Source organism: Lasioglossum baleicum, chromosome 13, assembly GCF_051020765.1.
Source record: "Lasioglossum baleicum chromosome 13, iyLasBale1, whole genome shotgun sequence".
Lineage (NCBI taxonomy): Eukaryota > Metazoa > Arthropoda > Insecta > Hymenoptera > Halictidae > Lasioglossum > Lasioglossum baleicum.
This window is the reverse complement of record NC_134941.1, coordinates 5887015-5906615: the sequence shown is the minus strand read 5'-3', so window position 1 is coordinate 5906615 and position 19601 is coordinate 5887015. Positions and strand designations below refer to the sequence as shown.

Sequence of the window (19601 nt, the reverse complement as noted above, 5' to 3'; positions counted from 1 at the left end):
AGTTTTATTAAATAAGTTCACGAAAAATCGAAAACGTCGAATAATCTAGAACTCGTTAAATTGACGAGTTTGAAATTACAGTTCGTGTAAAACACTGAAGCAAAAATAATAATAATTATAATGATATAATTCTATACACAATAATTATAAAACAAGAGTGATGAAAAAAATGATATTATCCTTTTTTAAAAATTCTGTTAAAATGAATTATATTTATATAAAACATCACTGACCTATTTGTTTTATATTTGAAGTACACTCGTACTTTTTTAAACCTTATTATCATCATCAAACTTATAACAATTATTTACTTCATTGAAGTAACTACAAGCCAATATGGCGCCGCCCTTACCTGTCAAAAATGCTCAACTTTAAGCGACCATAGCTCCTCAACTATTGATCCTAGAGGTTCGAAACTTCGATCTGCATCCGCGCCGGGTACAAAAATCTACTGAATTACATACCAAATAAACCATAATTCGTAGGAGAAGGCACACATTTTTAGTCCAGTAAATTAAAGAACAGCCAAAAATAATGCTAAATGGTGTTAAACGTTAAAAATCGGCCATCCATATGCATAAAATCTAGTCACCTTTAATGCCGGACAAATGCAGCGTTAAAATTCAGCGCCAATCGCCGGATAAATCCGGAATTTCCATTTCTCCGTTGATTAAGCAAATTGCTTGGACCTCGGGGGTAGGTTTTTGTGGTGGCGGGTTCGAGGGTGGACGTGTCGCAGTAAGTAACGTGCACGGGGAAGAATAGTTTCGTAGCCGTAACGAAACTTGAGCATCCGTAGACGCAAATTGTTCGGCCACGCTCGGACAGAGAGGAGCACGAATGTTCAACCGCATGGAAAACCCGGAAGCGAGGGTGTACGTGATGTCACATCGATGCTGAATATTCCGGTTTCGAAAGCGTGCGCGGAGAATTCCGTAGCTCAGGAATATCTGTCGACGAAGTTTCATCTTGTTCCCTCGTTAACGCGTGGCGATGTGCCAGTAACAAGGAAGAGGAAGTAGCAGTAACCTGGCGTTAGGAGGGTTGCGGGGGTGCTGGGACGGGAATATCGGCGCGAAGGTATCCAGGGGATCAGGAAACCTGGAAGGGACGGACGCGGGCACATTCAAAAGTTCGAAAGTTCCGGGGGAACGAGAGTTCGTGGCTTTGCCCCCGAAAGATTCCGAAATGAGCACGTTATCGCCGCCGGTTGATGGTTTCATTTGAGTATCATGCGCACCCCCGATGCCCCGAGATCCGCGGGCACGCAATCCGCCATTGTTCTAACGAAGATGAGAACGATAAACGACGCGATAATAACATAAACGGAATACGCTTCAGTGCTGGCATGGTTTTATTTTTAATCCCGCTATGAATAGTTATTCAGGCATTTATAAAATGAAATTCAATCCAGTTTGCATCGACTGGAAAAATTGAACGCTAAAAGTGCGGAATACTGCAAAATAATAAATATAAAGAGTACATACTATATAACCGTGAGATTGACAAATTGAGAGAATTGAAAGTTAGGTTTAAATGGTTTAAAAGTGGGAAATAAATGTCCCGAATTTTTCTTAGTACTTTTTTGGTCTGCATCTCTACGCGAGGTGTTTACAGCCGGACGTACAGTGGCTCCAAAAAGTGTTGGCACACTGAATTTCCGATTTGCGTAAAGTAGGGTCGATGCTATTCCCCTTTCTGCAATTTTGTTGTGTGTCGATATCTGAACCCGTTCCCGAGATATAAGCGTTCATTCATAATCATTGCCTGGGAATATGATGCATTTCTAGTAATCGCAAACACTGACCTGTCGCAATTTTCGTCATGTAAGGATAGGTCAGCGACCAATATAATATTAAAAAATCACCAAACATCCTAGCATAATAAAACAAAAGCCGTCTTAGAAAACAGGCTTCCCCTTTCCCAGCAGTTTCAATTTTATTAAAATATAGCTTCAGTAATTTCGGAACAACGACAACTTAAAAATAACCTAATTCAAATGAAGTAAATATCCTTTTTTAACACTATTTAAGAGAGATTTCTGATAGAAACATTATTTGCAACTGTTTTATCAACTATCTGAAAACGCGCTGCTTGACTATCGATTAATTGTTATTACTATTTTTAAGAGAAGCTGTTGAAATATGATAATTAATAGTATTTTCAGAGATGCACTAAATTTGCATAAAGAGGTGCATTCTAGTGATTACAAGCTTATCCGTTAACACAGACGCCGCAATATCGATTATTATCATCAATACCGAGATTCCTGTATGCGCAACGATGTGACTATGATCATCTTTGAAGACAAAAGGGGATATAAATTATCACGTTTTGTCAGATATTCTAATATTAAAGGTACAAAGCAGTGGAAACGCCTTTATTCTATTCTTTTATAGAAATGACAAGTGGACCTTTATTGAGAATTCACTTGGCTTTTATTGTAGTGCGCGACTGAATAAATGAATTTATTAACACGTCGAGTACCGCGTTAAATTCACATGACTTGTCATTCGCGGCCCATGAGCCACCAATGGCCTGTGTTACTGCATTGATTATATTATATATATTTGCAAAATGTGTTGCAATGCTATGAGGGCTTACTGGAAAATTGTAAAAATAATAATTAGTCCATAAGGAATATAGAACTGACACTAGAGTCGACGTGACATCATTCGCGTGCATAAAAATGGCACAATTTTTGTCCCGATTAAAATAGTTATACTTCAGATTAATTATAATTAGACTGCGGATTTTAAGACAAAAAGGAGTAATTTAAAACAGTAAGAACATTAGAAGAATTTAAAAGTACTATTTTCGAACCATTAAACATATTAAAAAAGAAAATGAATACGGGTCGAAAATGTTTATTTTGCACAAAGATCCGCTGTCTAATAATAATTAATATAAATGAACAAAATTATCATGAGGTTCGTGAAATACAGAAATGTTGGAGCCAACGAAATATATTCAAAATTGAAATATAGACGAATAGAAATCGCGAGTGGCCTCACTGACTGTATGCATAGTACCGAAGGGTTAAATAATCGTTATTTATAATATTGAACAGTCTGATTCGAATCTCGCACGCGATTCCATAGTGCCGCGAGCCAGCCAAGTCGATGGACGTTTCATTTCCTCGTGAAAATAATAAAGACACCGCGCGGGAAACGGAAGCAACTTTCCAGACGACCTAATAGAATTACGTGGATGCATTACATTAAAAACGCCGTAACTCCGTTTGAAGAATCGTTCCCGTCGCGATTGTATCATGACTTCCGGCTGAGCCGGGGTGTATGGAGGCGACGAAGCTGAAAGAACCTGGCACTTCGAGCATCGACGAAACTTTTATCTGGCTGACGTACAGCTCTGTGTCTCTTCGGCCGTGTATACAGCAGTGGCGAGTTTCCTGTATTTATGGCGCACAATAATGCGGATGCACAGGGATGTGAAGTTTCTAGTGGTACGTACGTATGCAGAAGAAGCTCGAGAACCGCGGGATCGAGAGGGGGGGAGGCAGGGAGGGCCTCGAGCTCGGCTCGGCTCAAATGAAACTGGGATTTCCTTGCCTTCTCCAGCTTACAATGCAACCCTAAACTGCAAGAGTTAACCGACGAAATTACCTATGCGGTGAAAGGCCCGACAATTTGTGCGTATAACTCGATGACTCGTTAATCTTCAGTACACCAGCCCCCAACAGGGTGTTCCCCAAAATCAGGGTGCCACCACATAGTATGATTCTATGTGGCAATGTAATAATGAAGCCTAACCCACTTGCGTCGTAAGGAATAATTTCAGAAAGTAACAGAAAACTTCCTGTTTCAGTAATTTGTTTCTTAAACGTATTGTTACGTTTTAAAATTGTACATTTTAATTTGATGTTCCAAATTTAAATGGCCAAACAGTGAGGACTTACGAAACAAAAGTATTTTCACTGCGAGATCTATCACCGACATCTGGCAGGCCTTCTACTATGCTTATTTTAGATTTCAGAATTTAGAGTAACCTTTTCTTGAAAATGTCGAGTCGATGTCGAAAATACCATTCCTAGAAAGTCGAGAAATTGCATGAACAGCGCAATAGTAGGGCAACTGCACCAGTGAATGAACATTTAAGAAATTGTTCAGGAAGATATTTTATTTTTAAAAAAAAAGTGAATTAAAGGAATCTCATATATGCCAAATGGCTCCCTATACTTCATTTGTCAAAAATAAATGAACACAAATAAAATGAAATTATTATTATGTTTCTTTATTAAACGTTAAATAAAAAATATAAAAAATACCAGTCAATGAACACTATATTCTAGTACCAATATATTCTTACTATATTCTTTCTATTGTACCAATAGGAATACAGCTACGAAAAAGAGTCATATATTCCATTGGCCCAAGAGTCATCATCGCTAGTATGCCGTGCGGCTTAAAATTTGTTGAAATATACAAAAGCGTTCATTTACTGGTGCCCGTTTATTCACTGGTGCAGTTACCCTACAAAAGTTGTAGCAAAAATTAATTTTTAGAGACAGACGAGGAATTATGTCACCCACACATGACCGACGCATAGTGGGACCTTTCGTCCAAATCGGAGACAAAATCAAAGACCTTTCGATAGAAATGAGGTAGAGCGATGAAATTTTTTTAAAATTAAAGCTGAAACATTGCAGAATATGGGAAAATAGGGAGATTATGGTACGAACGTTTTTTAACCTTGAAAAAATTCGTTAAACATGTAGAATTTCAAGAAATCGATTTTGCAATATCCTGAGGTCGTAGAAAAATTTTGAGGCCAGATTTGAAATCAGCGTGAAAAAAATCTACGGGAAATGAAGTACAGCATGTTCAAAAAAATTTTTTCCGCGCGTGGTATTGGAAAAACCATCATTTTCTCGAAATTGTGCAAGTTTAACGAATTTTCTCAACGTTAAAGAACGTTCTTACCATAATCTCCCTATTTTCCCATATTCTGCAATGTTTCAGCTTTCATTTAAAAAAATTTCATCGCTCTACCTCATTTCTATCGAAAGTTCTTTGATTTTGTCTCCGATTTGGACGAAAGGTCACACTGTGCGACGTGGCAGTCACGTGTCAATATTGTCGGCGAACATCATTGTCAGTTGATACAATTATCGTTGACATCTGTTATCGATGAAAACAGTTGTCAGTAAAATCTAGAGTCGATTGTAGATGATTTAAACAGGACCTACAAATCTAGCTACCCTGTCTTATCATGGTCCCAGGGGTTAACCAGAATTCGACACCCTTGAAACGACGCGGCGGGGAATCCGAAAAGCAGGCGGTTTTCGCGGGTCGTAAATATGAAAGCAGCACGCGATCTTGCGTCGCTTGTTCTAGAGGGAAGAACTCTCTCTCTTGCACATGTCGGCCCGATAAAAGTTTTCCAGAGGGGGCTAAGAGTGTTAGCGAACGGCGGCGTGGAGGGTTGTCGAATACATGCGTGGAAAATCCGGCCTGAGTTTTGCTCCACTTTATGCGAGTTCGGATAAGTGCGAGGAAAAGTTCCGTCAGGGTGTCTGCAATGCGTCTCACAGCAGAACGCCCTGGAAGATATCTCGTTGGCAGCGGGCGGCAGCGTTACGCCAGTTGCCATATTTTTTGAACGGGCGTGAAACAGCTGCTGCTACCGGTGCTGCTGCCGGTGGTGATGGTGATGGTGCCCCGGTGCTCGTACGAGGCCACGCTTTACCCGGCATCCCTCTGTAATCCACTTTTTAACGGATAGTTAAATACTCGTTACCGACCTGGCTTTCGAACTCCCTCCCAATCCACTTATCCGTATCGGGTATTCGCACTCCTCTGTTTGACTTTCCGAGAAGGGAATAGCAGTGCTTGCGCCAGCAGTATTTTAATCTCGAATGTTTTACGCGACCGGTTTGTTTTAACCGGGGAACGACTGCTCCCCTTCGAATAATAGAGAGTACAAATAGAATTTTTAGACCATTAAGCAGCGTTAAGGAACGTCAATTCCCCAATATCGAAACAATAGCGAAACAAGCCGACCGTATTACAATGTTTGGAATGACTCTCAATCGTAATTACGCATTGCGTTGTTGTCAATAAGGGATGCATGTTTGCAGTAATTATAAACGCGCTGAGTTGTAAATATTCTACAAATTGTTTCCTACAGTTTGTTTCTATTGGTAAGTGCGGATGATACTTTTACATAAAAATTACGTTTCACGTTTATGTATTGGCGAAGGAATTTTAAAGCTGAATTTAGAAGTAGATTAAATGTATCAGGAACTTTTTGTCTTTTTCAACCATTCATTCATAATGACTTATAACAAAGAGGAATCAACCCCTTCCCCTATATTGAATAAGAGTCTAATAAATATATCATTAATTTCCTTTAAACCGAAATGAAATTCTATTTTTCTCTGGTTTCGTTACTGTACAGCTATTGAAAAACACATAGGAAGAAACCGTAAGGTAAATCGTGGTGCAAGGGGTTAATTGAGTTGTTGCGTTCTTCGAGTTCACTTAAGGGTTAAAGCGTTAACAGGAACAATTTAATTTCTTGTTGCAGACGACGTGCCTAACAGAACTGCCAGACGTGGCACCGTGCAACGGCACAGTGCGACTGCCACCGCCGTGCGAGGATTCACCTAGCAGCGGCAGCAGCAAAGATTGCAGGGAAGAAAGTCCTCGTAGAAGATGCCGCGTATTAGCGCCAATCTTGCTGCTAGTCGCGGCTCTGCTTCTCGGAGGACTTTGTCTACCGTTACTTCTACAATCCGCGCCTGTTACACACCAGCAAAGGCTGGACGTGATCAGGAGGATTCTCACTGAAGTGCCTCTGATCGATGGGTAAGTTCCACTCAACTATTGAAAATTTAATTCAGGAGTAACACGGACAAACTTACTCATTTTTCATTGTTATTTTAACGCCAATTGCAAAATTCAATTGCACTAGTTTTTTAATACTACATACTCTGATTTTTGTTCGCACGAATCGAATCCTCGTGTTATAAAGTTCAATATTTTTACCTTTTCTCCAGAGTGTCTACAGTAAATACTGATATATTCTACCATTGTGGTTATCAAGATTTGCATTTTGCAGTATTATTTACTCAATACTATTTACCCATGACAAACTTTCGTTTATAATGTTTGTCTGCCTTTCATGACGGTCGAGTTAAATCCGGCTCAGATACTACAGGGTGGGCTATTTAAGATTTGGAATTTGAATCGGCTATAAAAAGAAAACTAATGAATATTTTTTCAGAGTTATGAGTTTATTAGAAAGAGTGAACCTTTCCATTTAGAAATGGAAGACAACATCATTCAAATGACTGCCACGGCTAGCCTTACAATACCCCATTCGATCAGTCCAATTTTTCGTAAATTTTCGATTGTTTGGGCCTCTATTTCGTCAATGGCAACTTCAATTTCATATTTCAAGTCGTCAATCGTCGCTGGATGGTTAGCGTAACACTTGTTCTTAACGGCTCCCCACAAAAAAAAAGTCCAACGGAGTCAAATCGCAGCTTCGAGAGGTGGCCAATTGACATCAGCATCCTTTTTCTCAAATTTTTTCGTAAATTTCTTACAATTTAATAAGTTTAAGAAATAAGTTTTTAATATTTCCCAACTTTGTGTGTGTTCAAGCGAAAAGCGACCCATTTCATAAATGTCAAACATAAAACTAACTTTCTGTCACATCGGAAATGTCATCAAACCTTCCAACCTCAAAATAACCTATAGTTCCAATTCCAAACGTTAGATGGCCCACCCTTTATTATCACTTTTTGCAATTGGCTAATGAAACTCTTATTTTAACGCATAAACGCTTGTGTTTTAGTTTTAAGCCTAACTTTCGCAATGATTTAATAATATAATTGCTCTGCGACATATCAGAGTTTTAAACGCGATTACTGTATTTGGAGCAGAATAATTACCGACGGTTCTGTATACTTTTATTCCAGGCACAACGATTTGCCCTGGAACGTCAGAAAGTTCGTACACAATCAGCTCGGCGAGGTTAATCTGAGCAGCGACCTCGGCAGGGTTGATCCTTGGGCCAGATCAACCTGGAGTCACACAGACATTCCTAGATTACGTGCTGGTCTTGTCGGTGCGCAGGTGAGTGTAAAATAACATTCCCAACCCCCCACTCCTCCACCCTGCCTTTTTCACTCATCTCTAATTGTAATTTAAACTCGACGGAACGCAATCTCTTCGTTTAATTACGCCGAGTTAATTTAACGTTATTGTTTCGCGGTTTCTATAAACTTTATAACCGCTCCGTGACACTCCGCGCGATCCCTTTGAACATGTCTTGAATCAGACACTCGCATAGTTGAGACATTTTGCTATCGCGACTGGGAGGTGCAGCCAACAATGGAAAGCCAATTAGTTACAGTGCCCAATTATGTACACTTAATTTGTCAATAATATAAAAAATGTCAAATTAACTTTAAATGGAATGTACGAAAATAAAATTAACGATTAAATATCAATAATGGAGCAACAGAAAGAAATAAACATGTTGTTTTCATTTATGAAAATTTAATGAATTGCATTTCCAGAAAAGAGGACATGAAGTGTCTGATTTTCAATATCATTCCTTTTCGGGACGCAGGTGAATTGTCATTAATAATAATCGTTAATGTGGAATGAAAAAATTTTTGTACCTCACTCGTCGATTGTCCTTTTTAAATAAAATTATAATCGTTTAATCATGTGTATAGATTTAATAACATAATAGAATAATAAAACTCAACAGTTCTAAACAAATCTTGCTACATAATAACCGAATAAGTTAAGTAACAAATTAATTAAACTAATAACGTTTTTTACTAACATTGTGTATGTGGTTCGCTAGTAGGGTTGCCAGAAATGTTTTATCCAAATATAGAAGAAGTAGTGAAAACTGCAATTATGTATATATGAGATAGGCTCAAAATATAGGAGTTCAAGTAAAAGAGGTACACAGCACATTTTAAACTTTTTTATTCAAAGATTTTTGAAAATTCCTATAGGTATGTAAAGATCAAGTTCATATATAGAAGACTCATATCAAATATAGAAGATCGGGCAACCCTATTCGCTAGCATTTATAGAAACGATATCTTCTGGTTCACAATAGGCCGGTAGATTGTTCGCGAACTTTCGCATTTGCAAATTATAGGTGCGTAATAGATCGTCGAAATGCGCTTCGGAAATTATGGTTACACCGATGCATTGTGTATCCGCGGCGCGGCGTCTGCGCTTCCTAAGCATTTGAATTTCGCTTTGGGAATAATATTGGCAAGATTAGTTGCCGTTTAATGGCACCGATGCCGTGAACTTTTGATCGAAACTATTCGGTCGGTTTCAGGAGGAGCATATCGGTAAATCCCAGGCAAGTTTACGTCTGGTACCCTGCGGGAGGGCCGGTGAATTAAATTCAAAGGGAACCTGTCGGACCGAGGGAAATAGAAACTGTTTGGAAACATTCCCCTGGATGCTGTAGGAAATCACGGAGTACGGGGAGTAAATTGAATGCATAATTACGAACAGTTCTGATCGAAAAATTCCGATGATATTCCTACGTTTTATCGGCTGCCGAATTCTTAGCCGCATTGCTTTGGACCCTTGCAACTCTGGTTTGTGCCCATAAAAGTCTCACAAACTCAAAACCACTTATTTAAGAAATACAAGAATAGAAGAGACGACGTTTATTATGAGAAACGCAGAACCGTGAAAACATTAAAATATTAATCAACATGAACATTTTTATTTTGCATAAGGATCTGCAGTCCAGTCATAACAATGATTTTTGTAACATTCTCATTCAGATCCTAAGAAAACTTACAGTAAAAATTGATTTTCAAATTTGGCAAAAAACATTTATTCATTCAAAGCCTTGTAACTTCGTAGGTAATATAAATCCATAATATTCTTAAGTAAGCAACATTTGATACTGACTGAACAAAAATGGCAAAGATTACAAAGCGCCAGAAACAAACACAAAGCAATAGTAAACAAATAAATACTCTTTGAATTTTATGCTAATACATATTCTCTCAGTAGTAACATTGTCCCTCTAACTTCTATGGATTTTCGTGTTTTCGTTCCCCTCGGTGCGACATAAAGCGGTCGATGACGCTGGGAATCAATGACGCTACTCCGTTTCACTTGGAAATATTCTGTTCTCTCTAGGAAACGAAATCTGTATACTGTTTAAAAAACTAATCAAAGCCAAAGGATACGACAAAATTCCTATTGCTCTGTTGGCATTGTTTACCCGTTCGCCATTAGATTCTTCGCACACCTACCAATTAAGGAGAATGTTGCCTCCGTTTAATTGATTGTTGAATGGCGTATAATCAATGACGGGGTTTGCTTATATTGTTCATTTCGTTACGTCAACAAACGTAATTGACTCGTTGGCGTTTATAACAATATTTAGAGGAAAATTTGAGCGAAAATGAGGTGCTGCGCCTTGCCTGCAGAAAATTATTCCGATGTATACCTCGAAATGAATATGCGTTTATTAATGATACGAAATTTAACAGAACGTCGAGACAGGAATGCTGTGTTAATTATCATTGAATACCTGAACAACTAAATTCATTCTTCATTAAGTCGGTATTGTAAAACTATTACGAAATAATACTAACAACTTTGGAGCAGTGTGCACAATATTGTTGACCCGAACTACTTCATTTCCTAGAGCTTACTGTGCGCAATATTATTGACCTATACTACTTGATTTCCTAGAGTTTAGTATATGAAGTCTGTGTGTCCGTAAAAAAATTCAACACTCTACAATTTTCATAAGGGAAATAGCTAATTTATTGTTATTACGCCGCAAAGTTGACTCTATAGGGAAATAACATTTCAAATATACCATATGAATTTATGTCTCAAAATTTGTACTAATCCTTCGTGCACCTGGTACTCGGAGGTATTGCGTTTTGTAGCGAACAAGCAATAAAATTCCAATTATTCATTATTAGACTGCGGATCTGTATGCAAAATAAAAAATTTCTGCTTGAATTGCAACAAGCTGGGGTGAAATAAATATTTAATTTCTTGTTGAATATGTTTAATAGGTTAAAACTAATATAGTAGTATGTTTAAATTCCTCGAATTTTTCTACTATCAGAGATTAGACCTACCCATTTTTATCATAAATGCATAAAATACGAAATAGTAATCAATAGACTGCGGATTTTATGCATTCTCATGACAAAAATGAGTAGGTGTAATTCAAAATAGCAAAAATATTTCAAAGATTTAAATATACTATTATATTATTTGCAACCTACTGAACATAACAGGGAAGAAAATAAATTTCTATTTCACTGCAGTTTGTTGCAATTCAGGTAAGAAATTTTTATTTCGCATAAAAATCCGCTGTCTAAGTCATTAAACAGTTTAGGATTGATCAATACATCCTGCACATACGAAAAAAAGGAAACACAAGCAACAAGAATATCTGGTTACCGTCTTTTTTATAAAATATACATAATTATTACGCAAATAATTCATAGTTCAAAGCTCGTTTTTGTGTCTCTCCTGCAATCTTTTCCAATAACCATTCAAAAATAACTTATTTCTCGACATTTTTCTTCATCACGGATTATTTGCATACACATGCACAAACATTTGAAAAAGTTTAATTGATTTAGGACAAAACAAAAATTTCAACTTCTGGCCAGGTTTTATTCAGGAATATCACTGTGCAGCGATTCAACATAAAATTAAATCGGATAAAGTTTCGTTCGCGAGTCTCTTGTCTTGCGAGGGGAGTTTTTCTAATGGAAATCCAGCAGGGAGCCGGGATCTTTCAACGACTGTCTTTCCGTTGCACATGTCCCGATGAGTTGTGATTGTTAAAACGGGTCAACAAGTGAGTACTAACTCTTATCTGACCCAGAGATCCTGTTCCTACCGTCGGTACTTGCCATCTTCGTAAGATATTGGTAATCGACAGATATGGATAGGGGTTGCGATGGCTAAGAAGAGAGATACATAGAGAAGAGAGAGAGAGAGAGAGAGAGAGAGAGAGAGAGAAGAGATAGCGATGGATGGAGAGAAAAGAGAAAGGTATATAGACGACTGTCGTTCGCTAGACTAGCTCGTACATAACCTGCAGAAACCAATCGAGGGTGGTGTGTGCTGTAACTCGAACAGAGTATTTTTACTCGGCCGCCAGAAAATCGAGTTCTTTGATCTCGCGTAACGAGGCGGCTTTTAATCGGATCCGAGAGATAGTTAGTAAATCCCTTTTGAGATCTTTAATGAGTCAATAGACGGGGGAGCACATGGCTGCGCGACCTTTCGACGATTCGCCGCCGACCATCGCAGAAGTGGCTCCTTTTCAAGGTGACTTTTACCCGTTGCCAACACGAGCCACCCCCGCGCCAGGCAACGTGTGTCACTTCCGCTTCAGCCGCAGATTGGAATAGCATCTTTGACAACGTTTCACCGCACACCCACGATGTTCACGTTAACTAGCATAACCTTTGTTCTCGAGCCGCTGCCACGACGCGTTGGTTATTTGAAGCCATTATGTGAAGCTTTCCCGGCTGTCGGGTCGATAGATGCGAATGATTCAAAACGATTCTGATTGTCCTCGCGATTATCCTTCTCATTTTCACGAGCAGATCTTCGTGCAAAATACGCATTGTCTTTCCTATTTTAATCATCTTAATTGAATCACAAATTGTATGACAGCACTCTTCAGTTGTTGTGATGTCTTCCTACTTTTGTAGCACATGTATTCCAATTGTAATATAATTTTTTGTTTTTAATAACACAGTAAACCATAATCACACTTTTCTGTTTCGATTTCCAGTAAAGATTGTGTACAATATTAAAAGAACAATGAGCAATTTCACCATAAATCATTTCTTTATGAATTCCTCATTTCTATAATGATCAACAATATATTTTAATGTAAAATACATAATAGAAATAGGTTCGGTTGTATTCTATATTCTTTTATGTCTATTAACAAAATACAAAACCACATTGAAATAATTATATGAACTCTATTATCATTTATGACAGTCTCCCAAACAGCTAATTGTCGCCACAGTAAATAACAACTGCAATTTTAGAATAAGAAGATATTTTTCATGATTTGCAGTCGAGGAACTTACTTGCGTTACAACTTAATAATAGAGCGAACGATTAAAGATAAAAACGACAAAGATTAGCAGTAGTCGCATAACAATTTCTCGAACGCAGAAGTAATTCCCGATCGCGTGTTCAATGCTCTCCTAATTGCAAGTCCAATTGTAATTACCACAGGCCGGTTGATGGTATGTTTCAAAGGCCCGGGAATGCGACCGTCCCCGTAAAAAAAGAACGTGCAAGATTTCCGAACGTCCCCCGACAAAGAAAGGCGTCGCATTTCCATATAATTGACTTCACCGCTAATTATGAAGTCCGTCAACGTACATTATCGAACCAGTATATCTTGCGCAATTTCCCTCGGAGAGAACCAATTCAATCCCACGAACTGAATGCCGGGACTCGATGAATTTACCATTGTAATCGCTTTTTTCCCTTTCATCCTTCTTACCCCAAGCTTTCTTTCGCCATAGAACCTCATTCCATTTGCATGCGATTCAATGCATGTAAAAACTTTATTCGTTTCGAATCAACACCATCGGAGAAAGAAGCCTACGAGAATTATACGGAATTAGGGCATCTCGGGCTCCCTGCAAAGCGAGCAATCAAATTGGCTGGTCAAATTTTAGCTATTGATGGGGAATGCTCGAGGTATTTTCTTTAGGCCAAAGAAAACTACACCTTTTTTAATTCATCACTTCTATAAAACCCAAATGTGTGCTATAGTAAAATTATTTTTGACATTTGATTAGTTCCCATTTTTAATTTAGTAAAGTACATGTATATATGTTTCACATAAATTCTAATTAAGTTTATTGTCCATTATTTTTGATAAATTTTTGGTAAAACTTTAATTTTTATTCATCTTTCATACTAATAGCGCTATATTTTAAGGTAATAAGATTTTTGGATTAAGCAAAATATCTGTGAAATTTCTTGCTAGACTGCGGATCTTCGTGCAAATTAAAAATTGTCTGACAGAAACCAGACAATCGTTTCATTCTTTCTTTAATCATTTCACCGAATACACTCGACAGCAAAATTAGAGAATCATTCATTTTTACCGGAAAATTGTCAATCTTTGAACAGCTGTAACACCGTGAAAAGCTATCATAAAATCATGATTATTTTTTTTAAATTAAAGCTTTGAAGTCTCTATCTTCTGCTACCATATTCTAATTTTTAATATGATTCATCTCCCGACTGTAGTATCCTAAATCTGAGGGTATGTTCATGATACCGAAAAAATGCAGAGTTTGGCGCCCTCTATGGAGTTGCAAAACTTTTTTCGAGCGTGCCTTTCTCATTTAAAATAATAAATTACACCATTTCAATATAATTTACATGCAAAAATAATTTTTTCCAGCTTTTCGGTGGAATCACTCCATTATCACGATTTTTCAAGGATTTCCGATAATCTGTAAAATAAATGTTTCGAACAAAAGAGTTGAACAACATTTAAACATATACAAACTTCTATATATAAAATTTCAAAGAAAAATTTTTATTCGATACAAAATAAAAATCATTTTGATATCTTCAATGTTAAAATGCATTTTTGATTGCATAATGTCATAGCTGACATTAAGACGAATTCAACGACCTACTATATTATGATCTCGATCGCATAAATAACTTTAAAATAGTATTTTCCGTTTTTTCGGGTCAAATACCCCACTATGTAGGGTCTGTCAGCTAATAGCGAACCAATTATCCGGCCGGTTGTAGCAGGACGTGCGAGATCAGAACTAGGCTAGAATTTGTGGGGTTCCCTTTCGCTATGGTCATTTCTCCGCTGCTATCCAGTCCCAGGGTGGATATTAATGACACTCGGAGCACGTTCCCTGACAGAAGTAAGCCAATTCAGATCTGGATCAATGACGACACCATAATCAGCAAAGCCCTCGGTAGAGCCATTCACTTAGCCCAGTCCTGGCGCGGGCAATCGTGGCACTAATACGCCGCTACCAATACCTGAACAACCGTTTCGCTCTCACACTGTCTCTGTCCCTCCCACCCCTGAAAGTATTTCACTATCCGTTTCTGTCTCCTTCCCTCCCTCCCTCTCTCTCTCTCTCTCTCTCGGCTGCAGGCGGCTCCAACTACTGTCCTGTTCACGCCAATTCCGTGGCAACACACCTACACAGACCTACACACGGGCACATCGATTCTCTCTCGCCGAGAGTACCTGGACTCTGCTTACGTTTGAGATTAGGTCATAGATTAAATGGCGCGGCGTCCGTGTCAAGTGAGCCTGTTCCATGGGGAGGTGACCAAGTCGGAAGGAAACTCTGTTAAGAAAGTTTGGCGTCTAGTGGAAAACGATCTTTGATGGCCGAGAATGCTTAACGCTGTCACGAAACTTTTTCGTCGGCGTTCGGTGTCGCGCGGACGACCCAACTTCCGCGGCGATGTTTCTAATATTTTATTTCCTTCCTTTCGAAGTCAATTTTATCTGGTAATTCCGCGACGCTTTTTATTCCGACGCAGAACTTTTTTAATATTGTAGTTACTTCTTATCCGGAACTCATTTTACTTTTGTCTGATTACCGCGCCGTCGGTAATTTTATGTGTATCCTATTTATGGATCTTCGCGGGAAGCACCTGCCGCGAATGCTTTATCGAACGTTGTGAAAAGATGGTAGCCATAGACTGGGAGTCACTCCCTCCCTTATGGCAATTTGATACGTTCTTCACTGCGGTTTTCAACCCTCCGTCTGCAACCTTATATTTATCGACTGCATACTAGTCTGTTCTAGGCTATCAGAAAATTTTAGAAAATTCTGGAGTACGTATTGAAGTCCATATTTTAATTCTTTGCCCTACAATATCGTGTCAGACTCGTGTTGAAGATTTTGAACACAGTCGAATAAATATGTATGTTTGCGATCTCCTTCAAACCGAGATGAAATTCTATTTTGGTTTTGTTAATGTATAGTTATTGAAGAACATATAGGCATACAATAGATATCAATTTTCTCCTTTTTTTAAGAAATTACAAACTACTAAAATTGTAATCATTGAAACCGTAAAATAAATCGTAGAACAAGGGGTTGATATACAGGGTTTCCCAAAAATGGAGAACCTTGAAAGGGGTAGTTCCGTAGGTTATTTCAAATGAGCTCAGAAATCACTCCTTTGAAGGAAGTACACCATTTTTGGGACACCCCGTGTAATCAGTGGAGCGTCTAATGTTTAATATTAATGAGAAAAATTTAGTATCGAAAAGAAAGAAATTCGAAAGTGAAATTTCTAAAGAATAAAATTTGTAAAGGTCAGAACCCGATTTTACATGCTAGAATTTTAGGTGTGAATGCTTATAATGACTATAACACCGTTCGTATACCATTACGTTGAAGACATGCCTTGATCTTTACAATGAGACTATACTTTTGAATTTCATACACTTTCATCGCCATAGCTGTAGTAATTGATCACCGAATCACCATTCCTCTCCGATGGCTCACAAGATAACTCGTGAAAGGTGCAATCAATCACGTTCCAATTTTTAAGGTACTATAAAAAACTGTACGCATTAATATTCACGATTTTTAGAATTACCTGGAGATACAATATCTCTAAAATTCAGTATTCTCTCTACAGAGTATCGTGATTTTATTATAATTAATTTTTTCTTCATTTGTTTGTACTTGGAGAATTATTCACGATCATGTTGGTAAAAATTGTTTTCAGTCTTTGCTTCTAAGGATTCAGCGTATTAAAAAAGCTTTGCAAAGTTTCATAAAGATGTGTTACTTAGTTCCCAGAAAAATAATTAGCCAGATGCAGTATCAAAATTGAAATGCAAAATTTGGGTGAAAGGAGAAATACGTACACATATTACGCTACTGGTGCAAATATTACCGAAAAAAGTATTAATTACAGTATGGGATTGAAAGCTAAATTTAAAAATATCGAGGAGTGTACTTCAAACGAAAATTAATTGCAAACTGCCTTGAGCAGAAATGTCGAAGGAATAAATGCATATTATTTCTAAGCAAATATGCAGAGCATATCTGAATATGAATTTCCAGGTGCAATATATGAAATCGATAAATTGTGAACAAGCTCGCTAACCGAGTCTTATAAATTTGTGCAATATTGAAATTTCCTCTTTCCTCGAAAACGGAGTTTTAAACGAACCAATTTCTTCCACCATTTTTAATTTAATGTTTCGATATGAAAAAAATTTCTTCAGTCTCTAACCATTTCTTCATGAAGAAACACATTCGCGACATTTTTCTGATTGAAACGATACCAAACATGACACAATTTGGATAATATTTAATTGGTTAATTTACATTACTGTAGTACCTCGATTATCCGAAATAATTAGTGGAGCATAAGAGATTAAATTCTCACCGATTTGTACGATAAATCGTGTTTTGTATGATTTACTTTAGATTTAACTGTTTAAGAATGCAGATATTAGTTCGGATAATCGAGGCTCTGCTAAACAAATAAATATGAACCGAACTATATCGTGTTTGGTATCATTCTAATCAGAAAAATATCACGAATATGTCAGTAAAAGTTCCACAAAAAATATAATTCAACACAAAAATTTAATTCGGTTAGTATTGTTCAACAAATATCATGTACATCTTCACATATATCGAGGTATTACTGTAGTAGTGTCAAACATGGATTAACTATGCCATGATCGTGTGCCACAATTTTCTATCCAGCCAATACTTAAAGTTATCGAATTGCGATAGCAACGTTGATTACTTTCGCTGTTTTCGCCAATCGAAGCGGCCCTTTCTGTCGCGAAATGTTTGCTCGGCGTCGATAGCAAAACATTCCAAGCGATTAGTCATAATGATCCAAAGCTAAGAGGCCACGTTCTCATTACGTATTCGGCTGGAGTCGTGGTGAATTTGAAACTTCGACAAGTTTGTACCGGTACTATTTGAACTACGCGACGGAGTAAGGAGGGCAGCTAACGACTCTGCCGAATGTCAATGGACCGCGTCGGTCCAAGGGAAACTTCGAGCATCGATTACCAACGCGATAATTACGCGGGTTTAGATGTTTATGTGGGTCGCATAACGTATCGCGAGAGTTTCTTTTCAAGCTAAATTATTGAGTACACCGGACCCAAGGAAACGTGTACGAAACATAAAACCAACTTTCGTTAAAACTACCCTTAAAAGATTACCCTTAAAGATATTTCAAGATGTACGTAAGTCCGTTATCGTTGCAGTATTTTTGCTACAAGTTTATTGAAAAATTCGCAAAAATTGTAATTGTGTTCAAACAAAATTTCACACAAGATAATAATTCTGTGAGAAGATCATTGTATTTAAACAATGTTTTCGAAAACGCTTTGCGCATACAACATTCAAAGCTTGTGGATAGAGGACCAGAAAACTTCAACAAAATCGGAATCCAAAGATTGACTTTTGTCAAAAAGTGTGTTCAAATCAAAGTAAACGAGCCGGAACGATCTAATATTTACCGATCGGGGTAAATTTAATTTTTCTGATCGCAATGGACGTAGAGTCGCGTAGCGTAAAATGCAAATAAAGAATTCCAAATTGAATATTTGAAACCGACCATAAAATACCGTGGAACTGGTTGAATAGTGTGGCGTTGCAACTCGATCGTCGCAACGGGGAAAGTCGACTAGTTTTTACAAAATATAAAAATGGTATTCGTATATCTTAAATATGATTTGAACTGAAGATTTACATCGATACAATGTGAACATATAAATAAAACAATACGCGAAAATATTTATTATGCAACTGCTCTAAATAAATGCATCCTCTTTCTTAAACATTTAAATCCGATTACGAATTTAAAAATATTACTACACTAGTGTCACTAAAATCATTAAAGGTACAAATTAACGTTAAACTTCACTTTAGGGCCCCTAAAAATTTTAACTTTTTTTATACAATCCCGTAGATTTTTACGAGAAAATTCCAAAAACCCAAGTTTTAATGTTAGCAACTCACTGGTTCGAAAGTTACAGCTGTTCAAAACTGAACGATTATCATATGAAAACTGACATTTTTCGTATTATAAAACATTGTCTATATATTCAAAGCTATTAGGTCATAAATCAATTACGTTCAATGCATTTCTGTGTACTTAAACTCTCGAACTGCTATAACGACGTTTATAGACCACTGTACGGCGGTTACTCCAATTTCTTCAAAGTAATTTCGAACGTTATCAGAAACTCTGCTATATAAAGAGGATCACATGCAATTACTGCATTCTAATCACCCGTTCAGCTGAATTCAGTGACATGGCGATTTACGCGCGAATCAAAGCATCGATATACATAGAACTATATGTATAGTTACGCGGATTGCTAATGAGTAAAGTTCTGCTACTCAGAGAAACTAATATATCGCAATCAAAGATATGGTAACCGAAACAGACGGAACTTAGACTTCGATATTGACGCAACCCCGTGGAGAATAGCCCGCAGACACGTACATGTGCATTCGCGGATTGGTATTACCTTCGCTAGTAATTACGATTTGATATTCAGGTATT

At 37.6% G+C, this 19601-nt stretch overlaps 2 protein-coding genes across 22 annotated transcripts in view; one reads left to right on the top strand and one right to left on the bottom strand.

The window, feature by feature from the left end:
* The window catches only part of LOC143214797 (uncharacterized), a 308560-nt gene that overhangs the window by 177686 nt on the left and 111273 nt on the right, over positions 1–19601 (bottom strand). The gene's annotated exons all lie outside the window — the stretch shown is intronic.
* The window catches only part of LOC143214788 (dipeptidase 1), a 228519-nt gene that overhangs the window by 133198 nt on the left and 75720 nt on the right, over positions 1–19601 (top strand). For both annotated transcript variants that reach the window (XM_076436179.1, XM_076436180.1), the window contains exons 4-5: positions 6547–6827; positions 7946–8102. In XM_076436179.1, coding sequence (XP_076292294.1) covers positions 6547–6827; positions 7946–8102 — 438 coding nt within the window. The remainder of the gene's footprint in view (positions 1–6546; positions 6828–7945; positions 8103–19601) is intronic.